The sequence below is a fragment of the Dermacentor albipictus genome, chromosome 5, assembly GCF_038994185.2.
Source record: "Dermacentor albipictus isolate Rhodes 1998 colony chromosome 5, USDA_Dalb.pri_finalv2, whole genome shotgun sequence".
NCBI lineage: Eukaryota > Metazoa > Arthropoda > Arachnida > Ixodida > Ixodidae > Dermacentor > Dermacentor albipictus.
The window spans coordinates 103929828-103952078 of NC_091825.1; the positions used below are offsets into that span (position 1 = coordinate 103929828).

General features: G+C 46.8%; 1 protein-coding gene across 1 annotated transcript in view; it reads left to right on the plus strand.

Moving 5' to 3' along the window:
- The first annotated feature begins 17035 nt into the window (after positions 1-17035).
- LOC135905924 (aquaporin AQPAe.a-like) overlaps positions 17036-22251 on the plus strand; it is a 135996-nt gene continuing 130780 nt past the window's right edge. Inside the window, exon 1 of the mRNA XM_065437044.2 lies at positions 17036-17810. Coding sequence (XP_065293116.1) covers positions 17371-17810 — 440 coding nt within the window. The 5' untranslated portion in view covers positions 17036-17370. The remainder of the gene's footprint in view (positions 17811-22251) is intronic.

Sequence of the window (22251 nt, forward strand, 5' to 3'; positions counted from 1 at the left end):
TTTGGATATAACGTATTTTTGACAATAAGTCCCGATAGCGTGTTTTGAAAGTTCATTTCTTTCTTAAGGCTAAGAAATATGGCCAAGATATTGCTAAGAAATAGTTTTGCTTCTGCAGGCGTGTTTGTGTGACTCTTGTGCTGTTCGAAACGTACCAGAAAAAAATAATTAACGTTCAGTATGAGCAAATAAAAGACACAAAAGTAGCAAATCGCAGGCGAGGTATTCGTACAAAGGAATATAGTTGAAGCTTTTTGACGGAGTACATTCGCATTATATCAGAGCAGGATTTCTGCGTACCTTATCGTGGGTGCAAATGAATACTGTCCGAATTATTGCACATGTTTGCTTGCCTTGTACAAACGGGTACCTCGAAACCTAAGACATATCCATAATATGCAGCGCATATGTCTTATCGTTTGAACCATTCTATATAGCTTCATGAACCTAAGAAGTACTAAAGGTCTTCATATCTTTTTACCACTACTTAGGCGGAGGGGTATCGGAAATCTTACGCGAAAACGCACAGGGATGTGTTACTGTAGCCTGTCGTGTAAAAAGAGAAAACGACTCTAAGCGCACACCCTTTTTGAGTTCTGCACATAAAGTTGTGCAAGGAGACCGTGTCCTCGGCTACGATCACCACAGATGCTATAGCATACTTCTGTTCAGTTCTTAAGAGGAAGCTTTTGCTCGGGTGCTCCTATCTAAATACATGTAAAAGGAGAAATCGTTTTTTTCGGCAACCACTGCACCAAATTTGACGAGGTTTGTTGCATTTAAAAGAAAAACTTAAAATCGAGTGACTGTTGGTTTCGAATTTTCGAGTTAGTTCGTCAATTTTTCATTAAAAATCGGCAAAAATCGAAAATTTTCAGAAAACGAGACTGTCAAGTTTACAGCTTTGTAACTCAGCAATGAAAACTGGTAATACAATTCCGTGAATTACATCTAATAGGACATCTAAAGCGGACAAAATTGATAAGTTACACATGAATCTCAACAAAGATTAATGATATGGAAATACAGCGTTTGCAGAACCCTTGTAAACAACGTAACAAATGCTGTCAGGACTGGGGGCTCAATCCCTTCGTCCGTGGTCCTTTGCCAAGATTGGAGTACGGCAGGAATTCGAAGGTAGCTGGCCCATGCCGTCGTCCAACTTATTTACGCTGAGATCGTTGATGAAGTGAAGAACTGCTTCTCATCGAGAACGAGGAAAAAGGGGTTTATTTACAGAAAATTAACTCAGTCTAACATGACTGTTTGAGAAAAATAGTATTAGTCCAACAGGACTGCATGAGAGAAGTGAACCAGTCTAACATGACTGCTCAAGAGAAGTGTGTCCAACAATCGCACAACCACAGTTTTTATACACTCGATCCGCTGGTCCTACGACGCTGCGGCTGTTCGTTTACACACCACCAACTCGCAGCTGCTCTGAAGACCAGTTTACAGACACAAAGGCACACCCATTCCGAAGCCCAAGCGACGGCGTTGAAGGTGGTGCCGTTCCGGAAAATCGACGCCGCTCGAGGGACGCTCGTTGTTTTGCAACATGCGGAACCGCGAGAGCGCAAAAATAAGACGTTCCCGCGGTAGCTTCTTCAGGCGTGTCGGATCAGCTCCGCGTTGAGGAACTCTGGAATCATTGTCCCCACACCAAACTCGTCTTGTCACAATGTCGAAGCGGGCTGGAGGAAGGCGGCGGATTCCAGCGCAAAGGTCGCTTCTTTGAACGCCTCGCAGCTGCAGCGGCGGAGAGCGGGAGGTGCGCGTCTTGCACCCCTTGACGTAATCGGGTGGCAAGGTGACAATCTTGTTGTGCAACCCGCCGTTCTTTACAGCGCCTCCATGGCCCCAAAAGTCTCGACTGTCTAGCGCTGACAACCGCTAGGCAGGAAGAGAACGGCTGCTGGTCAGGGGGGGATTGATGTCTTGGCTCGCAGCGACCACTTGTGCATTGATGTCACCGCCCCAAAACATCCAACAAGGACAGGCAACTGCAAAATGAACCCCACAACACGGCTCTGCGCCGAGATGACGTGCATTGGCTCTCACTTTAGACTCGCTAGGCTTCAAAAAAAACAACAACAACATAAGTGCAGAAACAAAAAAAATGCTGCATTTCACTATGCCAATTTCTGAAGCAAATTCCTGCTGACAAATTCAGCAATCATGGAGGGAATCCTGCTAAATGAGAGGGGATCTTCTTCGCTTAATAAATTTAACACTAGTAACCCTAAAATTTAGGCGGGACCCTCAAACGCAGAATTCAAATTAGCCTGCTCAAACCATCCGCATTGCTATGCAACTTTCCCTTCTTATATCTAACGGAGAAGTTGTACTCTTGGAGAGTGAGGCTCCATCGGAGCAAGCGGCCGTTTTTGTGTGACATTTGATTGAGCCACGTCAGAGGACAGTGGTCGGTCTCGAAGATGAACTTCGCTCCGTACAAGTAACACGACAACTTCTGGGCGGCCCAAACCAAACAAGCGCATTCCTTCTCTGAAGCGCTGTAGGCTTCCTCTCTTACATTTAGTTTACGGCTGGCGTAGAGGATAGGATGCTCCTCGTTATCGTCGCCGACTTGACTAAGTACCACGCCCATACCTCTGTCGCTTGCGTCGCATTGAACTATGAATTCCTTTGTGTAGTCTGGCGCGCGAAGCACAGGGCGAGAAACCAATAGCGTTTTCAAACTTTGAAAAGCGTTCTCTTTGTCCTTATCCCAGTGTACGTTACTCGGTGCTCCCTTTCGGAGGGCGTCTGTTAATGGACTTGCCAATTGTGAGTAATTCGGAATGTACCGTTGATAGTACCCCACAAGTCCCAAAAATGAACGAACGTCCGTTTTCGTGCGCGGCTGAGAAAAATCTCCAATCGTAGCTATTTTCAGCTCAGCCGGCCGTCTCATGCCCTGACCAACAACATGGCCCAGATAAGTAACCTGCGAACAACCAAACCTACACTTTTCCGCTTTCATCGTTAAGCCGGCTTCCCTCAACCGTGAGAACACCTGTTTGAGGTGCGATACGTGTTGTTCCCAGCTGTCCGAAAAAATGGCCACATCATCAAGATAAGGTAAGGCGAACTCCTGCAAGTCCTTTAGGACAATATCCATTAACTTAGAGAAGCTAAACGGCGCGTTCTTCAGCCCGAAGCTGAGTGCGAGAGGGCGAAAAGTGCCTACAGGCGAGATGAATGCGGCATAGCGGCTGGCACTTTCGGAAAGGGGAACTTGCCAGTACCCCCGCACGAGATCTATAGTTGAAATGTATTTAGCAGCGCTAACTCTTTCAATTCGTTCCTCAATGTTGGGTATCGGGTACAGCTGATCCCTAGTGATCGCATTTAACTTCCTGTAGTCAACACACGGACGAGGGTCCTTGTTAGGGGTTTCTACGAGTATTAGCGGTGACGTGTAGTCACTCTCAGCGGGCTCAATAACTCCCAACTCTAGCATGCGCTGTATCTCTGCCTCCATAATCTCTCTCTGTCTTGGAGACACCCTGTAAGGTTTTGATCTTACTGGTTCGGCAGAGGTCAGCTCAATTTCATGCGTTATCAGTTCGGTTCTACCCGGCCGATCGCTGAATCTGTCGAGATATTCCCCTAACACCCCTTTTAGCTCATCTAGCTGCTCGGGTCTTAGAGCATGCGAGCTTACCGAGTGTTCTACTACTTCTTCTAGGCCGATTTCAGAGTTGGAGGTTGCCCTATCCTCCTTAAACTTGGTACCAATGCCATCCGGCTCTTTGACAGTATAGTTAACGACTCCGCTCCGCTCTACATACGGCTTCATCAAATTACAGTGATATATCCTCACTTCCTTCCTGCGACCGGGCATTCTCAAAGCATAGTTAGTTTCTGAAAGTTTGTGCAACACTTTAACGGGCCCGTCCCAGTGAACTTCAAGCTTGTTCTTTCTTGAAGGTTTGAGGATCATTACCTGGTCTCCGGCGTTAAACGTACGAAGCCTCGCATTCCTGTCGTAATAGAATTTGGCGTTCTTTTGAGCTAGTGCCATGTTCTTTCCGACTAGTTCTTGGGTTGCGCTTAGCCGTTCCAGTAAATTTAGCACGTATTCAACCACGGTTGGACTCTCCCCTCTTTCCTCCCACATCTCTCTTAACATTCTCAGTGGAGAACGGAGTGTCCTCCCATACACTAGTTCTGCTGGTGAGAACCCTGTCGCTTCATGTGGAACCGTTCGCAAAGCAAACAAAGTTGCCGGCAGACAGTTCTCCCAGTCCTCCTTGTGCTCGTAACAGAGCGCACGCAAAACTCGCTTAAGCACCGAATGCCACCTCTCTACACTGTTTGACTGAGGGTGATAGACAGAACTGTGTATTAACTTTACCCCGCACTTTTGCAAGAATGTGGAAGTCAGTGCGCTCGTGAATACTGACCCTTGATCTGCCTGAATTTCGGCTGGAAACCCAACTCGTGCAAACACTGTCAAAAGCGCGTCTACTACTTCAGTGGAGCTGAGCTCTTTCAAAGGGATTGCTTCTGGAAACTTGGTAGCCGGACACAGCATGGTAAACAAGTACCTGTAGCCTGATTTTGTTTTTGGAAGAGGCCCTACCGTGTCTATTACAAGCCGTCTGAAAGGCTCTGTTATTAAGGGCACTACCTTCAGTGGAGCTTTCCAAGTCTCTCCTGGTTTACCAGAACGCTGGCAGGCGTCGCATGATCTTACAAAGTTTTCTACATCTTTGAAACAGCCAGGCCAGTAGTATTCCATAAGCAATCTTTCCTTTGATTTGTTTATGCCTAGGTGGCCGGACCACCCATTTCCATGACAAAGACTCAAAAGGTCCTCCCTATACTTAGTAGGTATGACTAACTGATCTAAAATCCTACCCTTTCGATCTCTGTAATGCCGATACAACAATCCTCCTTTCTCATGTATCGTTACGTTGCGCCTAGCAATGCCTTCTTTAGCTGTGTCACGTAATTTAGCTAAGCTCTCATCATTCTTTTGCTCAGCTGCCAGTGACTCTCTATCCACGCGTAAGAGTTGATCAAAGTTCTTTGAGGCCGGTGATAATAACGACCCTGTCTCGCTTGGGAGCGCGTCTGCATGCTCTTCCTGCAGGCTAGAACTCTGACACTCTAGTGCTACGCTCTCATTGAGCTGGTCAACTGGCAGGCTCTCCTCAACTGTTCTTTTGTCCGTCGGGCCTAGCTCGGATTCGGGTATTGAAGCTATCCCCTTTTCTGCTTCAGCTGGAGGAGCTTGAGCATTTTCAGCCGAAAGCGCCGCGATCTTACGAGCTTGGCCTCTGGTCAATGCCTGTACTATGCCCTCTCCCAGTTTGAGCCCTCTGTCACGCAGTAACTGATTCGAACGATTCGAAAAGATGTAGGGATACTGCAGTGACAAAAATTTGGAAACTGCAGCCTCAGTCTCTAGCTCCCCGAATGGTCCACTGATTTTGACTTTGGCCATGGGCAGACATACGCTGTGTTCTTCTACAACCTGTTTTATCCATGCTACTTCTCCGGTGAAGTCCTCTACCATCACGTAAGACGGATGGACAATGTCCAGCGTGGCGGCACTGTCTCTTAGCACTCGGCATGGTTTTCCATTAACTTGCAGGTTGTGGAGATACGGAGTTAAAAGTTCCATATTCTCATCTTTTTCCTCCACGTAGGAAAAAACTACGCTAGACTTCTCGCAGTTTACAGCTATATGCCCCAGTTTGTGGCATCTGTAACAGCGAATTGGTCTAAAAGATCCGAACTTTCTTTTCTGTTCTTTTTGTGCTGTTTCTCCGTTAAGTTTCTCCTCGCTCTTTTCTGCGGGCTTTTCCGCCATGTCTACAGGCTCGGATCGTCTAGTTTGCGCACCCTTTTTGAACGGAAATGGTTTCCGCGGTCCATTTCGACCGTCCCAGTTTCCCTCCTCGGCGTTCAACTTTCTACGGGTTGCGTACTCTTCGGCTAATTCAGCCGCCCTTTCCACAGTGTTTACATTACCTCTATCTTGCACCCACAGTTTCACAGCTTGGGGAATGGTTTTGTAAAACTGCTCTAGACACATGCATTCAATGATCATGTCTCTGCTGTCGTACGCTTCCGCGCTTTTAAGCCACTCGACTAGGTTGGCCTTTAAGCTATATGCAAACTCCGGATAGCCCTCGCTATCTTTCTTGCCTGTGCTCCTAAACCTTTGCCGAAAAGCTTCGGCTGAAAGGCGGTATTTCTTCAGGAGACTAGCCTTAACTTTCGCATAATCATATGCATCCTGCACACTTAGTCTGGCGATTACTTCCGCCGCCTCACACGGCAACATAGACAGCAACCGCTGTGGCCATGTACTCGGACCGAAGTTCATCTTTTCGCAAGTCCTTTCAAAATTGCTTAGGAACAAGCCTATGTCGGTCCCGACCTCATATGGCTTTAATAGCCTGTCCATGCGGTACGATTCTGCCTCACTTGATCGACCCAGAGCTCCTTCACTTCCTTGAGACATCTCCAAACGTCTGTTTTCAAGTTCAAGTTGCATTTTCGTTATCTCGCGATCTTTATCGCGTTCCTCTCTCTCTCGTTTTTCTCTGTCTCGTTCTTCTCTTTCTTTTTCCCGTTTCTCTCTCTTTTTGAGAAGTTCCAATCCCATTTCAATATCTTGCTCACTGGCCTGATTGGAAATTAGCTCCAATAATTCCGATTTGAGCATTTCCTTGCGTACATCTAGGCCCAGTTCCTCACCAACAATCAACAACTCGTCTCTCAGCAGTGTCCTTAACTCCATGACTGCTGCTTTACTGCCTTGATTCTGCTCTCTAAATCTAGCTAGGAAAACACAACCTAGCTAACACACAACAATCTAGCTTCCCTACTGTTCTAAACAGAACAACCACAAAATGAAGCCTAGAGAGTCAAAGCAAAAACCAAGCACTCACCACAGATACAGCACCATGTCGCAAAGTCCATCTCACCGCTGTCAGCCAGTTGTCAGGACTGGGGGCTCAATCCCTTCGTCCGTGGTCCTTTGCCAAGATTGGAGTACGGCAGGAATTCGAAGGTAGCTGGCCCATGCCGTCGTCCAACTTATTTACGCTGAGATCGTTGATGAAGTGAAGAACTGCTTCTCATCGAGAACGAGGAAAAAGGGGTTTATTTACAGAAAATTAACTCAGTCTAACATGACTGTTTGAGAAAAATAGTATTAGTCCAACAGGACTGCATGAGAGAAGTGAACCAGTCTAACATGACTGCTCAAGAGAAGTGTGTCCAACAATCGCACAACCACAGTTTTTATACACTCGATCCGCTGGTCCTACGACGCTGCGGCTGTTCGTTTACACACCACCAACTCGCAGCTGCTCTGAAGACCAGTTTACAGACACAAAGGCACACCCATTCCGAAGCCCAAGCGACGGCGTTGAAGGTGGTGCCGTTCCGGAAAATCGACGCCGCTCGAGGGACGCTCGTTGTTTTGCAACATGCGGAACCGCGAGAGCGCAAAAATAAGACGTTCCCGCGGTAGCTTCTTCAGGCGTGTCGGATCAGCTCCGCGTTGAGGAACTCTGGAATCATTGTCCCCACACCAAACTCGTCTTGTCACAATGTCGAAGCGGGCTGGAGGAAGGCGGCGGATTCCAGCGCAAAGGTCGCTTCTTTGAACGCCTCGCAGCTGCAGCGGCGGAGAGCGGGAGGTGCGCGTCTTGCACCCCTTGACGTAATCGGGTGGCAAGGTGACAATCTTGTTGTGCAACCCGCCGTTCTTTACAATGCACGTAAGATATAAAATGTCATATCGCATTTGTCCGCTTTGAATGGTCTAATGGATGCCGTTTACAGAACTGCGATATCTGTTTTTGATGCAGAGCTATGAATTTGTAAACTTCGTGCTTCTATGTTTTTCAGTTGGTGGAATATTTAAAAATCTTTTTAACGAAATTCAGGCTCTGAATCGAAATTCCGCTTCCAACAGTCACTAGAATTTAACTTTCTCTCTCAAATGTAACAAATTTCATTAATGTCGGTCTAGGGGTTATCTCAGAAAAACGTTTTTTGCGTTTTGCATGTATTTGAATAGGCCGCGTTGGAGTTGGGCCCGAGCTAAAGCTTCCTCTTAACTCACACTATTGCTGAATCAGGTCACAGCAGCGTAACATAATTACTGGTGCAATTCTTCCGTTATTCTGTGAGAATGTTCTTCTGCTCTAAATGTAACGTGTTTGAACAACTGAAGAAACATTAGAAATGGCATTGAAGGTTTGCCAGAAATGTTCCCTTAGTAGAATCTTTTACAACCCATATCGGCACGGTGGTTTTTTAATGATCGCGACAGCGCCCACTGAACACCATTTATCATTTTCTCTACTGCCTGTAAGTAAACTCTAGATGTGTCGTTCGATGTGCTTGAGTAGCACAATGGCAGCTGAGTCTTTCATGTGGTCCCACTAAGCCACACATTCCCTCTTCTGCCATGGTGCCGCAAGACATCTCAATATCACCCTAACATTTCGCCCTTTCAGTTTCGCAGAAAGCTTAGGCAGGTACACGGGACAATAGGTAAAGCTTTGAAGTAGTTCTGACATCTGAGTGAAATTTTATAGACAATTTATTGTCCTTCATTTGTTTACGTATATATTATACCTAATTTCTGTTATTAATGATGTAGTGCATAGTAGTTGAGCTGCTTTACCTAATACATTAGGTTTACGATGCTTGTCCTGAAGATTAGCCATGCGTACGACCTGTACGACGTTGGCTGGAAGGCCATTCATTTGAACAACTGTGTGCAGAACAAACAAAATACTGGTGCTCGATGGCACAGTCGATGTCAAAAGTTCACGCTGCCGCGGCTCTACGAAAAAGTTCATTTTCAAAGCAGCTAGGCCCGCAGCCAGTAAAATTATGCAGAACTGTCGGTTACTCTAGACATCAGTGCATGCTGAAAATCCGAATACCACGCTGCGTGCCTAAAGAGCAGAAATATAGACCGTCATTTCAGATTGCGCTCTCCGTAAGCTTTTGACGCTGACTATACGTTCGGAAGGCGAGTTGCTTTTTGGCTTATACACATGATGACAAGCGCCGAGCTAGTTCTTGGTGATGGAATATTGGAGGGTACAGTTGTAGAACTTATTCAAGGTTAGACGACTTCACGACGCAAATCTAGCGATAGAAGCTCAGAATGCTTTTTGTTTAGTGACACTGATGATGAATGAATAATCAGAGCAAATGAATCTCACCGTCTACATCGTACAGAGTCGCGTGTACTGCATAGTTTCCATATCGCTGAAGATTCCATACTAATTCGGTACTGCGCATTCCTATTCGAATTCTGGCCTGTGTTAAGCCTACCGAGGTAGGCGGTTACTTCCTGGGACGTAGATGAGGCTATGGTAGATGCGGCTAGTAATGCTGCATGTGTGAGTAGGCTGACTGGGATTATAACATGAAGTACGTCAAGGTAACTGCGTGCAGTCACAGTCTAAATAACAGAGCCCCTTATTGTATATATTAAAGTCATCTGAGTGTTTCTCCGATAACAAGCTATAGGTTGAATAATATTGGGACTTATTAGCCTTCTGTTAGCCTATTTGGACAAGTATTGCGTGCGAAGTTCTGTTGTGTATTAAAATGAAACGTTATCATCGTTTCCAAAAGAACGTGACTGTATGAGTCCACCTTTCTCGGGCATACTTCATTTCATCTGGGTACCACCGCCTGAAACATGACCTTTATATGTTTTAAATCCGCCCCGATGACGTGCGTCATGTCACGGAACAAAGATAAGTACCGTTTCTAAAGACTGAATCATCGCAGCTCCACGACAAAGCCCGGCACGTTTGCACGAGTCATCTGTGATAACGATAAGAGCGGCAGCACGTCGTTCAAAAATGAATTGTCACTGCCCGGTTTCTTTTCTAAAGGACGCGACTAACCCGTAGAATGGTAATTCTAACTTTGCCATGATGCTTGCAACCTTTCAAGTGGCGGGCGAGCGCCTTCTTTGTGTATATTTCTGACGCATGTCATCGAAAGGCTTAAGCCGTTAAACAGCGTAAGTTTTTCACCGCCACTTCGGTGGCTGCACAGAAAGGGCGGATAATCAGTCGGCTTTTAACGCACGTGTTCTGAACTGAGAGACATATTTACGAGAAAGTGGCTCCTATATTACCCATGGCGAGAAATTGATCGACAAATTACACCTCATTGTCCCGATGTGTTAATGAGACGAACTCTGCTGCCTGTTTTCCGTATTATGACAAAAAAATAGTTTGCGCAGTGTCAGTAGCCCGTTCATAAAACAGGATCTTGAAGTCAGAGTCACATCAACTGTCGTATATCAAATAACAAGAAAGGAAACTGAAAGTGTACTTCATAATACTCGCGAGGCAAACTTCGGTGCATGTGACTCATTTCAGTTTCTTATCTGTTCGAGAGTAAAAATGTGCTGTTCAGATGTTAAACACAGCTCAGTTTCGCAAAAATTCACAAGAACTTTGTCCTTCGACATGTGTTCCTATTGGTCATGCACATATTTCTCCATCATATCTATGCTGGAAACATAACTAAGTCGAATTGTGAATCAATTCAAAGTGAAACTGGCTTCTCTACATGTAAGGAAAATACCGTGGGCGCTTCAGAATGTCATAACACACAATCGTTTGTTCGCATAAACTTCATGGTTATAGGTATGAAACAAAAATCTCAAATATATAGCATGGCTTTGCCTTTTCGCCGCACATTTCATGGACTGCATTTGTAAAACATCGCAAGTTTTATTTTTTATTTTAGCGCGTGAGTCTAGAAATACATAAGCAGTTAAGTTTGAAGAACTCGTTGATTAGGTTGTCATTTCAATAATGGAGACGGAAAACTATCATGCACAGACAGAATAAGGATCTAAGAGCTAGAACTGATTAGCTGCTGCTACCGCTGGGGGTAGCGGGAGTGGTGGTGGTAATGGTGGTGGTGGTGGTGGTGGTGGTGGTGATGATGATGACGATGCTGATGATGATGAAGATGATGATGATGATACACTACCAGAGGTGAATTCACCTCATACAAAAATACTTTTTACAATTTAATAATTTCTTTATTTACGCCATCAGCGCTCGAAGGCATTACAGAAAGGAGTGGATGTTTGAACACATATACACATATACACACGTATTAGGAAAGGGAAAGCGAGGGGCAGGCTGGCAACTGCCACCGGAAGGGGCACAACGCCTGCCTACTCTTCTGAAGGGAGGTGACAGCAACACAGAAATAGAGGATAGGAAGGAGGGGAGGAAAACGGTAAGAGGAAAGGAGAGCAACAGGACACTGCAACAGAACAAATCTAAAGACTAAAGTAGAACTCAGCATCCGGAATTAAAGTGACGCCGCGTCGAACAGCCTCCACAAGAGTGGATGGAGAAGAATAAAGAAATAATGCAATGATTAAAACGTAACTTTCTAATCATACAATTTTAGTGGATGGCAAATGAAAAAAAAATTGGTGTGCACCAGGAAGGCAGCTTTACAGTTACACAATATTACCTTTCATTGCAAAAAATATAAAGTAACATAATCAGTAATTAACAAGTTGAGATTACACAACGTACCCTAGTTCATGTTGCTTGAAACTTGCGTATATTAGCACTCTTTAAGATTTATTTGGGGAGGCGAATCCATTCTAGGCCAAAAAGAGCTTAAGAAAGTTAATGTGACTAGATTTGACACCTGCTTGATACAGCTAATCAATAGGATTTGATATATGCTGCGATGGAGATATCAGTTAAGAGTTGGAAATTCAAGGTTCGTTTTATTTGGGGTTAGAGTAGCTATTCGATCATAGGTTGAAGATATAAAACGAGTGGAGCAATTATGAGAAGTTCTAATAAGCTAATAAAGTTAATGAAATCCCATAAGGCAGTGCATACTCTAATTTTGTTCGTATTAGTGTTTTCTATAGTACTAACTTGAGAGAGGTTGGCGGCATTATAAACGTAGCGGACCAAGTAACCCAAAGTTCATTTCTTTTTTCTTTCATTTTTTGCATTGTTACTAATGTCGATATAGGTTTACTAAGGGAGACTAGCGGTAATATGAACGCGTGAATACTTTTATGAATATACAGGCTGTAACGCAGCTTTTCTAGCGTATTTCCAGTACATCATATTACACAGATACATTTCTGAATTACCAGCGATAAGCAGAGCGACTGCCTCAGGGTCGGGAAAGCACATACAATTAAGTATACAACCGTCCATTTACTATAGCGGAGTTCCAGGCTTCACTGAATTGCAGTAACAAGTCCGCTCCAGGAAGGGACAGAATGCTATATGAAATTATTGATCAAACACTTACACCCTGAAACCCACAGAACACTGCTGTCACTCTTTAACTCCATGTTCTCTGCCGGTTACATTCCGTGCGCCTGGAAAGAAGCAATCATAATTCCTATTCTCAAAGATGGCAAGGACCCTTACTCACCAATTAATTATAGACCTATCACTCTGACAAGTTGTCTATGCAAGCTTTTTGAAAAAATTATTAACCGACGTCTCATCGATTTTCTTAAAAACAACAAAATATTCGATCCCTTATAGTGCAGTTTCAGGGAAGTTAGATCCACAACAGATCACCTTGTCCGTATCGAGACAAATATCCGTGATGCCTTTGTGCACAAACAGTTTTCGTTGTCAGCATTTTTAGACATGGAGAAGGCATATCACACAACAGGGCGTTTTGGAATTCTCCGTGCCCTGGATGGAATGGGAGGCCGGGGCAACTTACTGAACGTGATTCAGAGCTACCTTCCCTATCGCACGTTCCGTGTTAGGTTTGGTAACGTTCTGTCCCGTCCTTTTACTCAAGAGGCTGGTGTTCCACGAGGTGGTGTGCTGAGCTGCACTCTTTTTATTAATAATAATAATATTTGGGGTTTTACGTGCCAAAACCACTTTCTGATTATGAGGCACGCCGTAGTGGAGGACTCCGGAAATTTTGACCACCTGGGGTTCTTTAACGTGCACCTAAATCTAAGCACACGGGTGTTTTCGCATTTCGCCCCCATCGAAATGCGGCCGCCGTGGCCGGGATTCGATCCCGCGACCTCGTGCTCAGCAGCCCAACACCATAGACACTGAGCAACCACGGCGGGTACTCTTTTTTTTTTATTGTCAAAATGAACTCTCTTCACACTGTCGTACTACGTACTGTGTTTTATTCTGTATATGTGGATGCCATCGATATAGGTTACAAATCATGTAATTTAAGTATCTGTGAGAGACAAGGGTAGTTTGGTTTAAAGAAGTTGGGTAAGTAGGCGGATGAGAACGGTTTCAAACTAAACCCCTCAAAAAATACGTGCGTCCTTTGCTCCAACAAGAGAGGTGTATTACCAGACCCCGTTATAGACCTTCACGGATAACGACTATCTGTGAGCTCGGAACATAAATTCTTAGGTATTATCTTAGACAATAAACCAACCTTTATCTCCCATCTGAAGTACCTTAAAGTGAAGGGCCCCAAGACTGTGAACCTGTTGAAGCTCTTGTCACGCACATCCTGCGGAAGTGACAGGAGATGCCTCATAAGCTTGTACAAAAGTCTAATACGATCACGCCGTGTCTACGGAGCCATGGTATATAATTCTGCTACGCCTATTGCTTTGAAAATGTTAGATCCTATGCACCACTTTCTCAGTACTGGCATGGCAGCGCGCTGTCCGGCAGATATGCAGTCAATAAGCCGTGGTTTCATGGAAACATTGTAGCATCTTGCATGGCGGCCGTGTGCAGGTGAAAAGGGGAGGACATCAGGGGCTGATATTCGCAGCCCAGCGTATCGGACAACGGCTCTTCCTTCGCGCTGCCACCGTGCACTCGAATTATCGAGGGGCGCCGACTTCGGACATTCAACACCTTCCCTCCTTGACTAGTGTTGAAGCTACCAGAGGACATAGGGAAAGGAAATGAACTCTGCATGTTGTACGTACGTCATTTACAGCGCGTTGTTTTTTCGGCCCTTGTACAGCCATGTCACATCGACCGAGGGGAACTCATTGTCCATACCATCCGCAATGCGTCGTTAAGATTACTATGTGTCATGGCGCTCTTTGGCCATAACTGGCCATTGCACCATAAAACACACACACACACACACACACACACACACACACACACACACACACACACACACACACACACACACACACACACACACACACACACACACACACACACACACACACACACACACATAGAATAATAATCATCATCATCAGTTCGCATGGCGTATCCACTTGGAACGAATTCTTTAAGCACCAGTTCCGAGATATTAATTTTCAAAGTGCACGACGATATGCATTGGCGTTCCGGTTACTTTTTTACCAAAACGCTGTTTTATGCATCGAAGCACAAAAGGAACTGGGCTAAATATAAGAAAAAAAGAAGCAACAAAATGAAAGAAGACATGAGCGGGCATAGTCCAGATACTCAGTGCTCCTGCGTTCCCGATGAGAAAACACGATAAAGCTCGGCAACATTTGCGGGGAACCACCGGCAGCTCCTGTATCCGAACGCCTGCCGTCTGCATTCATCATTCATAGCGGCAAGTCTGTATGCCGGAAACGCAAGACAAAAGAAAAAGAAAAGCACGAGCCAGAGCCCCGACGTCGCGATGTCGAGATAAAGAAACGTTCTCCATATGCGGCGAATTCGCATTCACCGCGAAGAAGAAGACGCTCTGCAGCGTTGCGGCTGCTTCCGAGCGGGCTTGAAATATTAACGAAACCCATACGAAAGGGGCTTGACGAAGAAGAGCGAGGGACCTTATTTACAAAGAAACGTTAAAAACTAAAAACATAAATCACACTGTGCACTCTCGGCAGCGCAGCACAACATTGATCTCTCTTCCCGCTTCGCGAGTTAAGAGATAGCGCGGGGGGGTGCCTCCTCTGGCTTTATCGCTTTTGACACTGCTCCTCGCCGGCTCTGCGATGGTCGCCAGACTCTCGCGTTTGTGTATATAACAGCGAGTATGGTCGCGATAACCCAACGCGCGCTCGCAGTCGAGCACACTCCGAAGCGCGGCATGCGATCAACAGCGCTTTTTTGTTGTTTTGTTTATTTTCTTTCTCGTAACATCGCGTTCGAAGTTCCGAAGCGTGAGACCGACCAACATCGTAATGGAGGGCGTCAAGGGAGGAGCGTTGGTAGACGCGCCATTGGAAAACGAAAGCTGTGCCGCAGAGAAAAAGAGCGAAACAGGATACGTCGAACGACGCTTTTGGTAAAGAGAAGAAAAAAAAAGAAGTAAAACGCAAATATTTGAGACTGCGAGATTGAGAGCGATTGAGAGATGGCGGTGTACGGAAGCGAACGGGTTTCTTTCGAAGCTTCCAGGGGGAGGGAAAAAACGAAGGGGTCTGTCTTTTTGTGTGCAACCACGAAACGGGGCCCCTAATTTGCATACTGGCGGCCGCGGAGGTCTGGAACAACTCTGAGGTTACGACCGCCTTGGGGGCTTTGTGCGGGCGAGGAGCTCCCGCCTCATGGTTTACGTGTACCGTTGTCGTTTATGCGTGTTCGTTGCTTCTCGTCTTTATTGTATTACATTTTCTTCCTTCCTTGTTTTTTTGTGCGATGGAAGCGCGTAGTGACGATGAGCGCAAGTGCAAGAAACGGACGGTTGTTCACGTTCTCGCTGAAGGGAGAAGTGGCTAGAGGGTTCCTCAAGCGCACCACTGAAACTCCCCAAAGAGCAAGTGCCAGTAAAGTTAAGAGCACGCAAGGATTCGCGTTTAGAAACACGTATCTCTGATGGAGCGAGAAAGCCGTTCCAGTGGTCTTCCAATAAGACATACGGCCGGCGTGCATACGAGTAGAAACGGGAAATTCCTCGCGAACTGGAGAGTTTCAGTACTTCAAAATGCGAATAGATAGATAGATAGATAGATAGATAGATAGATAGATAGATAGATAGATAGATAGATAGATAGATAGATAGATAGATAGATAGATAGATAGATAGATAGATAGATAGATAGATAGATAGATAGATAGATAGATAGATAGATAGATAGATAGATAGATAGATAGATAGATAGATAGATAGATAGATAGATAGATAGATAGATAGATAGATAGATAGGATGATGTGGGGCTGCATTGAGCCGTGGCCGTAGCCGAGCAATTGTGAAAGCATTGCAACAAATTGCACAGTTGTAGGCCATGTGTCTCCGATGAGCACAGGTTTGAGTTAGATGGATATATACCTACCCTGGCTGAGTTAACTCCATCATACGCGACCAATCCCGCTCGCATCGACAAACGTACTGCCGTGCTGTGCCTCTGACTCCGTGCGAGAGGCCAAATTTCGCTCCCATCGCGTCATGCGTGATGCGAAAGCAGTGCAAGTCAGTGCGCGCGACACATGCATGATTGAGTAATGGTTTTTATTCTCTACACTACAATACCAAACGGTGTACGTACCCTTTTCTTCTGAATCAGTAAAAAAGAAATATTTCATTAGATTTATTAAACTATAAACGAAGAACGTATACATGCAACATAATATAGGCGATCTGTAGTGACCGTTTTCTGTACAGGAACAATAACACGTATGCCAGGTTCTTAGCGCCTACTTTTGGAAGTGCGCCTGTGGTGCCCCGTCTTAAGGGTCAGGTACACCTTTTAACAAAATAATTGGCCCTTGCAACGACGAGCAGTGTGTTTGACGGTTCTATTTATTCTATCGTCCGAGTTGCTCCTTCGGCAGTTGGTGCACGTTTCGGTGCCCGGCAGTTTATTAAACATCCGCATGGTATCGCACCGGGGCCGCACTGGCCGCACTTCCTATTCGGCAAACCGGACCGGGCCGGGCCGGGCCGAGCCCCCGACATCGACGCAGACGCAAAAGAAACTTCTAATCGCGCCGGAAATCGAGCCTTCGCCCCCCTTCCCAACTCTGCCAACGAGCACGCGCGCGAACAGGCACGAGCGCGGCGCCACGTTCCATCTTGCATCCCCGCCTCCCCCCCCCACCCCTCCTCCTCCTCTTTCAGGAGGCGCGTCGAACAAGGCCGGCGTGCGCGGTACTCACTCGGCGCCCGTAACGCCGGGCTGCACGTCGCTGCGCTCCGCGAGACCGCTCCTCGTCCCTCGCCGACCGACGATGAGTTCGACCGGTCCCGCGCGGTCCGCAACCGGCGTTGTCGTCTGCTCCGCGATCTGCAGACGCGCCTGACCGCCGCACCCGCCAGTGATGGGCTCTCGGATAACGGCGCCACGCGCGAAGATCGCGGTTGCGGCGACGACGACGGCCAGTGGCGGGACCGCGATCCTTTGAAAAGTTCCCCAAACAAAAAAGAAAAGTGTGTTCGGTGTCTGTTTCGAGCTGCGGGGCGAGATGGCGGCCAACACCGCGGCCGTCAGCCTGGAGTCGCTGTTCCTCCAGCTGCTGGGCCGTCTGGACTCGGCGGGCCGCTGCCCGTCTTCCTCGACGTCGACGTGCCGGCGCCGCTCGCTTCGCGCCGAGATCCGCAGCCTGGAGCTGTGGCGCGCCGTGATCGGCGAGTGCCTGGCCACCTTCTTCTACGTGTTCCTCGTGTGCGGCGCGCACGTGTCCTGGCCGGGCTACGCCGAGCCCTCGGTGCTGGGCATCGCCCTGACGGCCGGCGCGGCGGCCGCGACGCTGGTGCAGTGCTACGGCCACATATCGGGCGCGCACATGAACCCCGCCGTGACGCTGGCCACGTTCGCCACGCGAAAAGTGAGCCCGCTCCGGACGCTCCTGTACGTGACGGCCCAGTGCGGAGGAGCTATCGCGGGAGCTGCGCTTCTGTACGGGTGAGTTGTCTCGTTTCTGGGAGCCGAGTGGGCGTGACAGCGGCCGGCCACCCACGTCCCTCCGTGTATTGTGGTTGGCACTCGAGCGTAAACACTTTGACGGGTGACAGAAGTGCAAAGATCTTTGAAGTGATTCGGCTGAGAGAGAGAGAGGACAACTTTATTGAATATGCCTGCAGAGCCGGTCAGACTCCCTCCACGCAGGGAGGACGTGATTCGGTTGGTTAGAGTTATCCAGAGGGCTCTGCACAAAGCTAGCTACTTTTTCAGTAACGAATGCATTCATATTTGCAGCGCAAAGTTGCAGACACACACAGCCAAAGAAAGAAAGGGAGAGAAAAAAAAAAGAACAGACCAGAAGAGCGCTGAGCATCAAGTTTCGCTTCTTTTAATTTTTTCTTTGTGCATGTCTTCAATCTTGCGCTGCAAGTATGAGTTCAAGCTCTATAGCAACCAAATAACTAGCCCACCTCGCCGCCTTGATGGACGATGACTTCAGTAACGCAAACACGCACCCTTTCATACATCGAGCACCGGCTGACAGTGAATCGGTGATATTTGAAAGGATAATGACCCGTATCTGGAAAGTCTCCCTGCGTAACTGTTGTCACCGGCGACGAAAGAGTCTCGCGATTCATTTTCAGTGAATAGCCGTTAGTGGTGCAGGCCGAGGCATCTTTCCTTTATGCCTCACTCACTTTCTGTCACTGAATAGCCGATATTCTAGAGGTTCTGCCTGTTCCCTCCGTTGTACACCTTTCAACTTGAGACGCACGTGACTCCGAAGCAACAGGAATACCTTATGTCAAAGAAATTGCATGAAGATTGCGCCTGCTCATGTTTTTTTTTTCTCCTGGACATTAATTGCACTCGTACACGGCATGATTCGCGCACGTTTAGACTTTCGGGTTGGTGATTTGGTGTCGTTTTCAGGCGTGTTAAACAATCTCCAAACGTTTCGACTGTTACGCGTAGAAAACCAGCGGTTTATTTCTGTAACGCGGCCTGGCGGCTCTATGCGGAGGCTACTGCGTGGAATGTCTTCTGCTCCTGGTTTCAACTTTGGACATCGTATCTCTAAAGTCCCTTCTCTCTCTCTCTTCTCTCTCTCTCTCTCTGGTCCTCGTAGCGGATGAATATATATGCCATATAAGAATGAGCTGTTATCAACGCATTCAATGTCAACACCTGACAAGCGTGGTTGTACATCTTTCTATAAATTTCTCGGAGCTGTAGAGCAGCAGCTCATGAGTATAGTCGAGAAAGTCAATGTTGCCATGTATTCTAATTGAGCGACGGGCGGGTAAATTCATTCAACAACGTTTAAACGTCAACTAAGAATAGATTGCGAAACATAACGAACCACAAAGCACACGGCCTCTCTGCAAAGAGGAATAAGAAAAGGCAAGAGAGTGGGGTGGAGGGGGGAGGGGGGGAATACAAACTACCCAGCACGGACGAAAGAGAATGACAAATTGAGTATTACATTGCCTTCAGGGGATTGTGGCAAAGGACTACTTACGGCGCATTCCAGTGTGACCGCGTGGTACGCTATTTCCAAACGATCCTTTTAAATTAAGCTGGCAAAAATTTATTCGGATCAGCCGTCTCACAAAGTTTCTTCTCGCGATAGACCTGCTGGTTCTTAGCACTCGCAGCGTCCGGCGGGCTGGACCTACACTGTGTTAACCCGAACGAAGTGAAATGTATCAAAACAAGCTAGTTTATTTGCCCAACGTGATGACGATACTGAATAGGGGGCGCTTCACCTCACTCTGACTTTATCCTAATTTCATGCCAAATTGATTGTTAGTTCAAGCCACCACGCAGTAGTGATACGCTAGAAACAGCCTTCTCAAACTAGAGAACATATTTCGGCGAACTGGTTGTGTGTGTGTGTATATATATATATATCGGAACTGCAGTTACTTTAGGCCCTTCTGGCCAATGTTTGTGTGGCACGGGTTTTGTCAGATTGTCGCGCTTGTCGTACGTGAAGCGCAGAGCGTCGATAAATCGTGGCGATAAGAGAAGGCGGCTCGAGTCGGTGCTAATAGGAGTGTGTTCAGCTGTTTCTCGAGTAGCTGTAGCGAGGAGCCCTGCGATAAGATCTGGCTGTAATCGGAATCCTTCGCCGCGGTCGTACACGACACAGACCGGTTGGCGGCCAAGCGACGCCTCCTTCGTGAGTCGAATGCGTGTCCGCGCACACGTTGAGGTGTTTTTCTTTTTTTCGGCGAGCTGGCGAAAACTTTTTCGTCAATGCCAGCGCACAGTTTGCTGTCCGGAACGTCGACTTCAAAAACGCCCCTGACAAATATATTAACTCGTACTAGTGAATTACGCTTCTGCAATAGCAAAGGCGGCACGTGACAGGATACTTGGTATATAAACCAGAAGAGACGCGACAGGGGAGGGCGGGTGGCGACACCACTGTGAAGATCTCGCACTAGCTCGCCATGAAGTGACAAATTTCTGCATTTTGTGTTCGCGCCTGGTTATAGCTGTTTAGTGGCAAACAAGGGCTACATTCGGTTCTGAAGCAACCAAGCACTCGACTTAGCAAGTGTCGAGAGCTTTTCTCCGCCGAAACGGCCAAAATACGGCGGAATACGTCCCTGGTGTCGCAGTGACGTCACTGTTTCCGCACGAAATAATAAACATGTACATTAATAAAGGTGTAGAAAAAAAAGCGGGGGAAGGGTGCGTTCGGCCTTTACTTTTCCTCAGTAATTATCCGCTTGTTTCCGCCAGTTTAATATAAATTGTGTTTTGAAATTATATCTTACCAGTGGTTAGAATGATTCAGTGTTTTTCGTTAGTGTCTCTATAACGTATATGTTTAGTGCTTCGGCTTTTCTAAATAGTGCGATGTTGCTTATGCTGTTTTGTATGTCGGAAACTACGGTGGCGAAGTTATCCTACCAAGCTTTAACTTCGAGTTCTCCCAGTTCGCCATACCGGTAGTGTTTCGTTTCGCGTATTGCCACACCCACTTTGTAATATCCTTCCACTGTGCATAGTTTTGAATCGGCGCTTTGGAAGAGGGTTGGGTAATAGGCATAAGAGTCAATAGCGAGGTGCGTATTAAGAACATCGTATAGAGTGCTACCATTGCGCGTACAAAGTACGCATAGAAATTGAACGCAACTGCATTGAATCAGAGACTAACTCTACATGCCAGATATGCATGAGAGTGAAATATAACCGATTGCCATTTGTTCTTTGTCACATGGAAGAGAGCACGGAATCTTCGGCGCTGTAGGAACTGTCGTCCTACTGCGAATGAGCGCATGCGGAGTAAAAATTATGTGAAAGTAACAAATAACCACGGAGGTAATTAGCAAAAGCCCTCAGAAACGTGAATCATATTACCAACTTGAAAAATTACGACTGGAACATAGTCGGTAAAGAGAGAGAGAGAAAGAAAATATCATTGCTCTCAAGGTTTGCGTGTGACAATGCAATTGACGCTGTAAGTAACGCTGCGACACACCGAGGTATGACATCAAAGCGCACTTTTCAAAGGAATCCCAATGCCGCTAAAATAAAGAACGGCTTTTAGACGTGCTCAGCAGTGCAACGCGTTCTCCCTGCGCATCAAAAGACTTGCATACGTTGCTTCTTCTCCGGCCGTTCCGACTCCCGCTGCGTGCTCGGCATCAGACTTTTTTGCATCTCGTGTACCGTCATCATATATCCTCGGGGAGTTCATTCAATCATAAGAAGACTTCAGTTGATTGAACCCTGAGCGGAGCCACAGCCGACGCATCGAATTTTACACAAAGTCCTTCTGTGCTCTGCTTTACGCCGGTCGTTTTTTTTTTTAATGTTGCATGAACAAGGCCGTGGCGATACAGAGTCGAACAAGGGAAACGCGCGCTCTGCGAACCAACCACGAAGTAAAATTTATTCTCCAGGGAGCTTTGGGAGGAGAGGCAGCATCTTTCCGCAAGCAGCGCGCCGGGTAATTTCCCCTGAGGGCTTCGAGAAAAGTTTCGAAAAAAAAGAGATAACAACAACAACAAATGAACGAGTTCGAGCAGCCCTCTCCGCGGCGCAGAACGGTGATTCTCCCTTGAAGACAACAGAATGGGGGGGGGGGGGGGAAACTTGGCGGTGGTGGACCGTGGGTATACGGGCTAGAACAACACACAGCAAGGTTTTTTTTTTTTCGTTTTACAGTTGGTGCGCGCGTGTTTTATTCCAGAACCCTAGATTCTGATGCCCGGCTTCGCCGGGAATACAAAGTTCTCTCGCAATCTGAACCGCGTGCTTCTTCTTTCTGTGGACGCTGCTGAAGACATGTTAGGCCTCCCAGAATCCACCACAGTCCGCAGCGATCTGCAAATAGAGCAAAGAATGAAAGGCAGCGTTCTCCGTAGCGGATGTATACACGAGGCTCGAGCTTGACAAATGGGAAATGCAACGTTACTGCCGC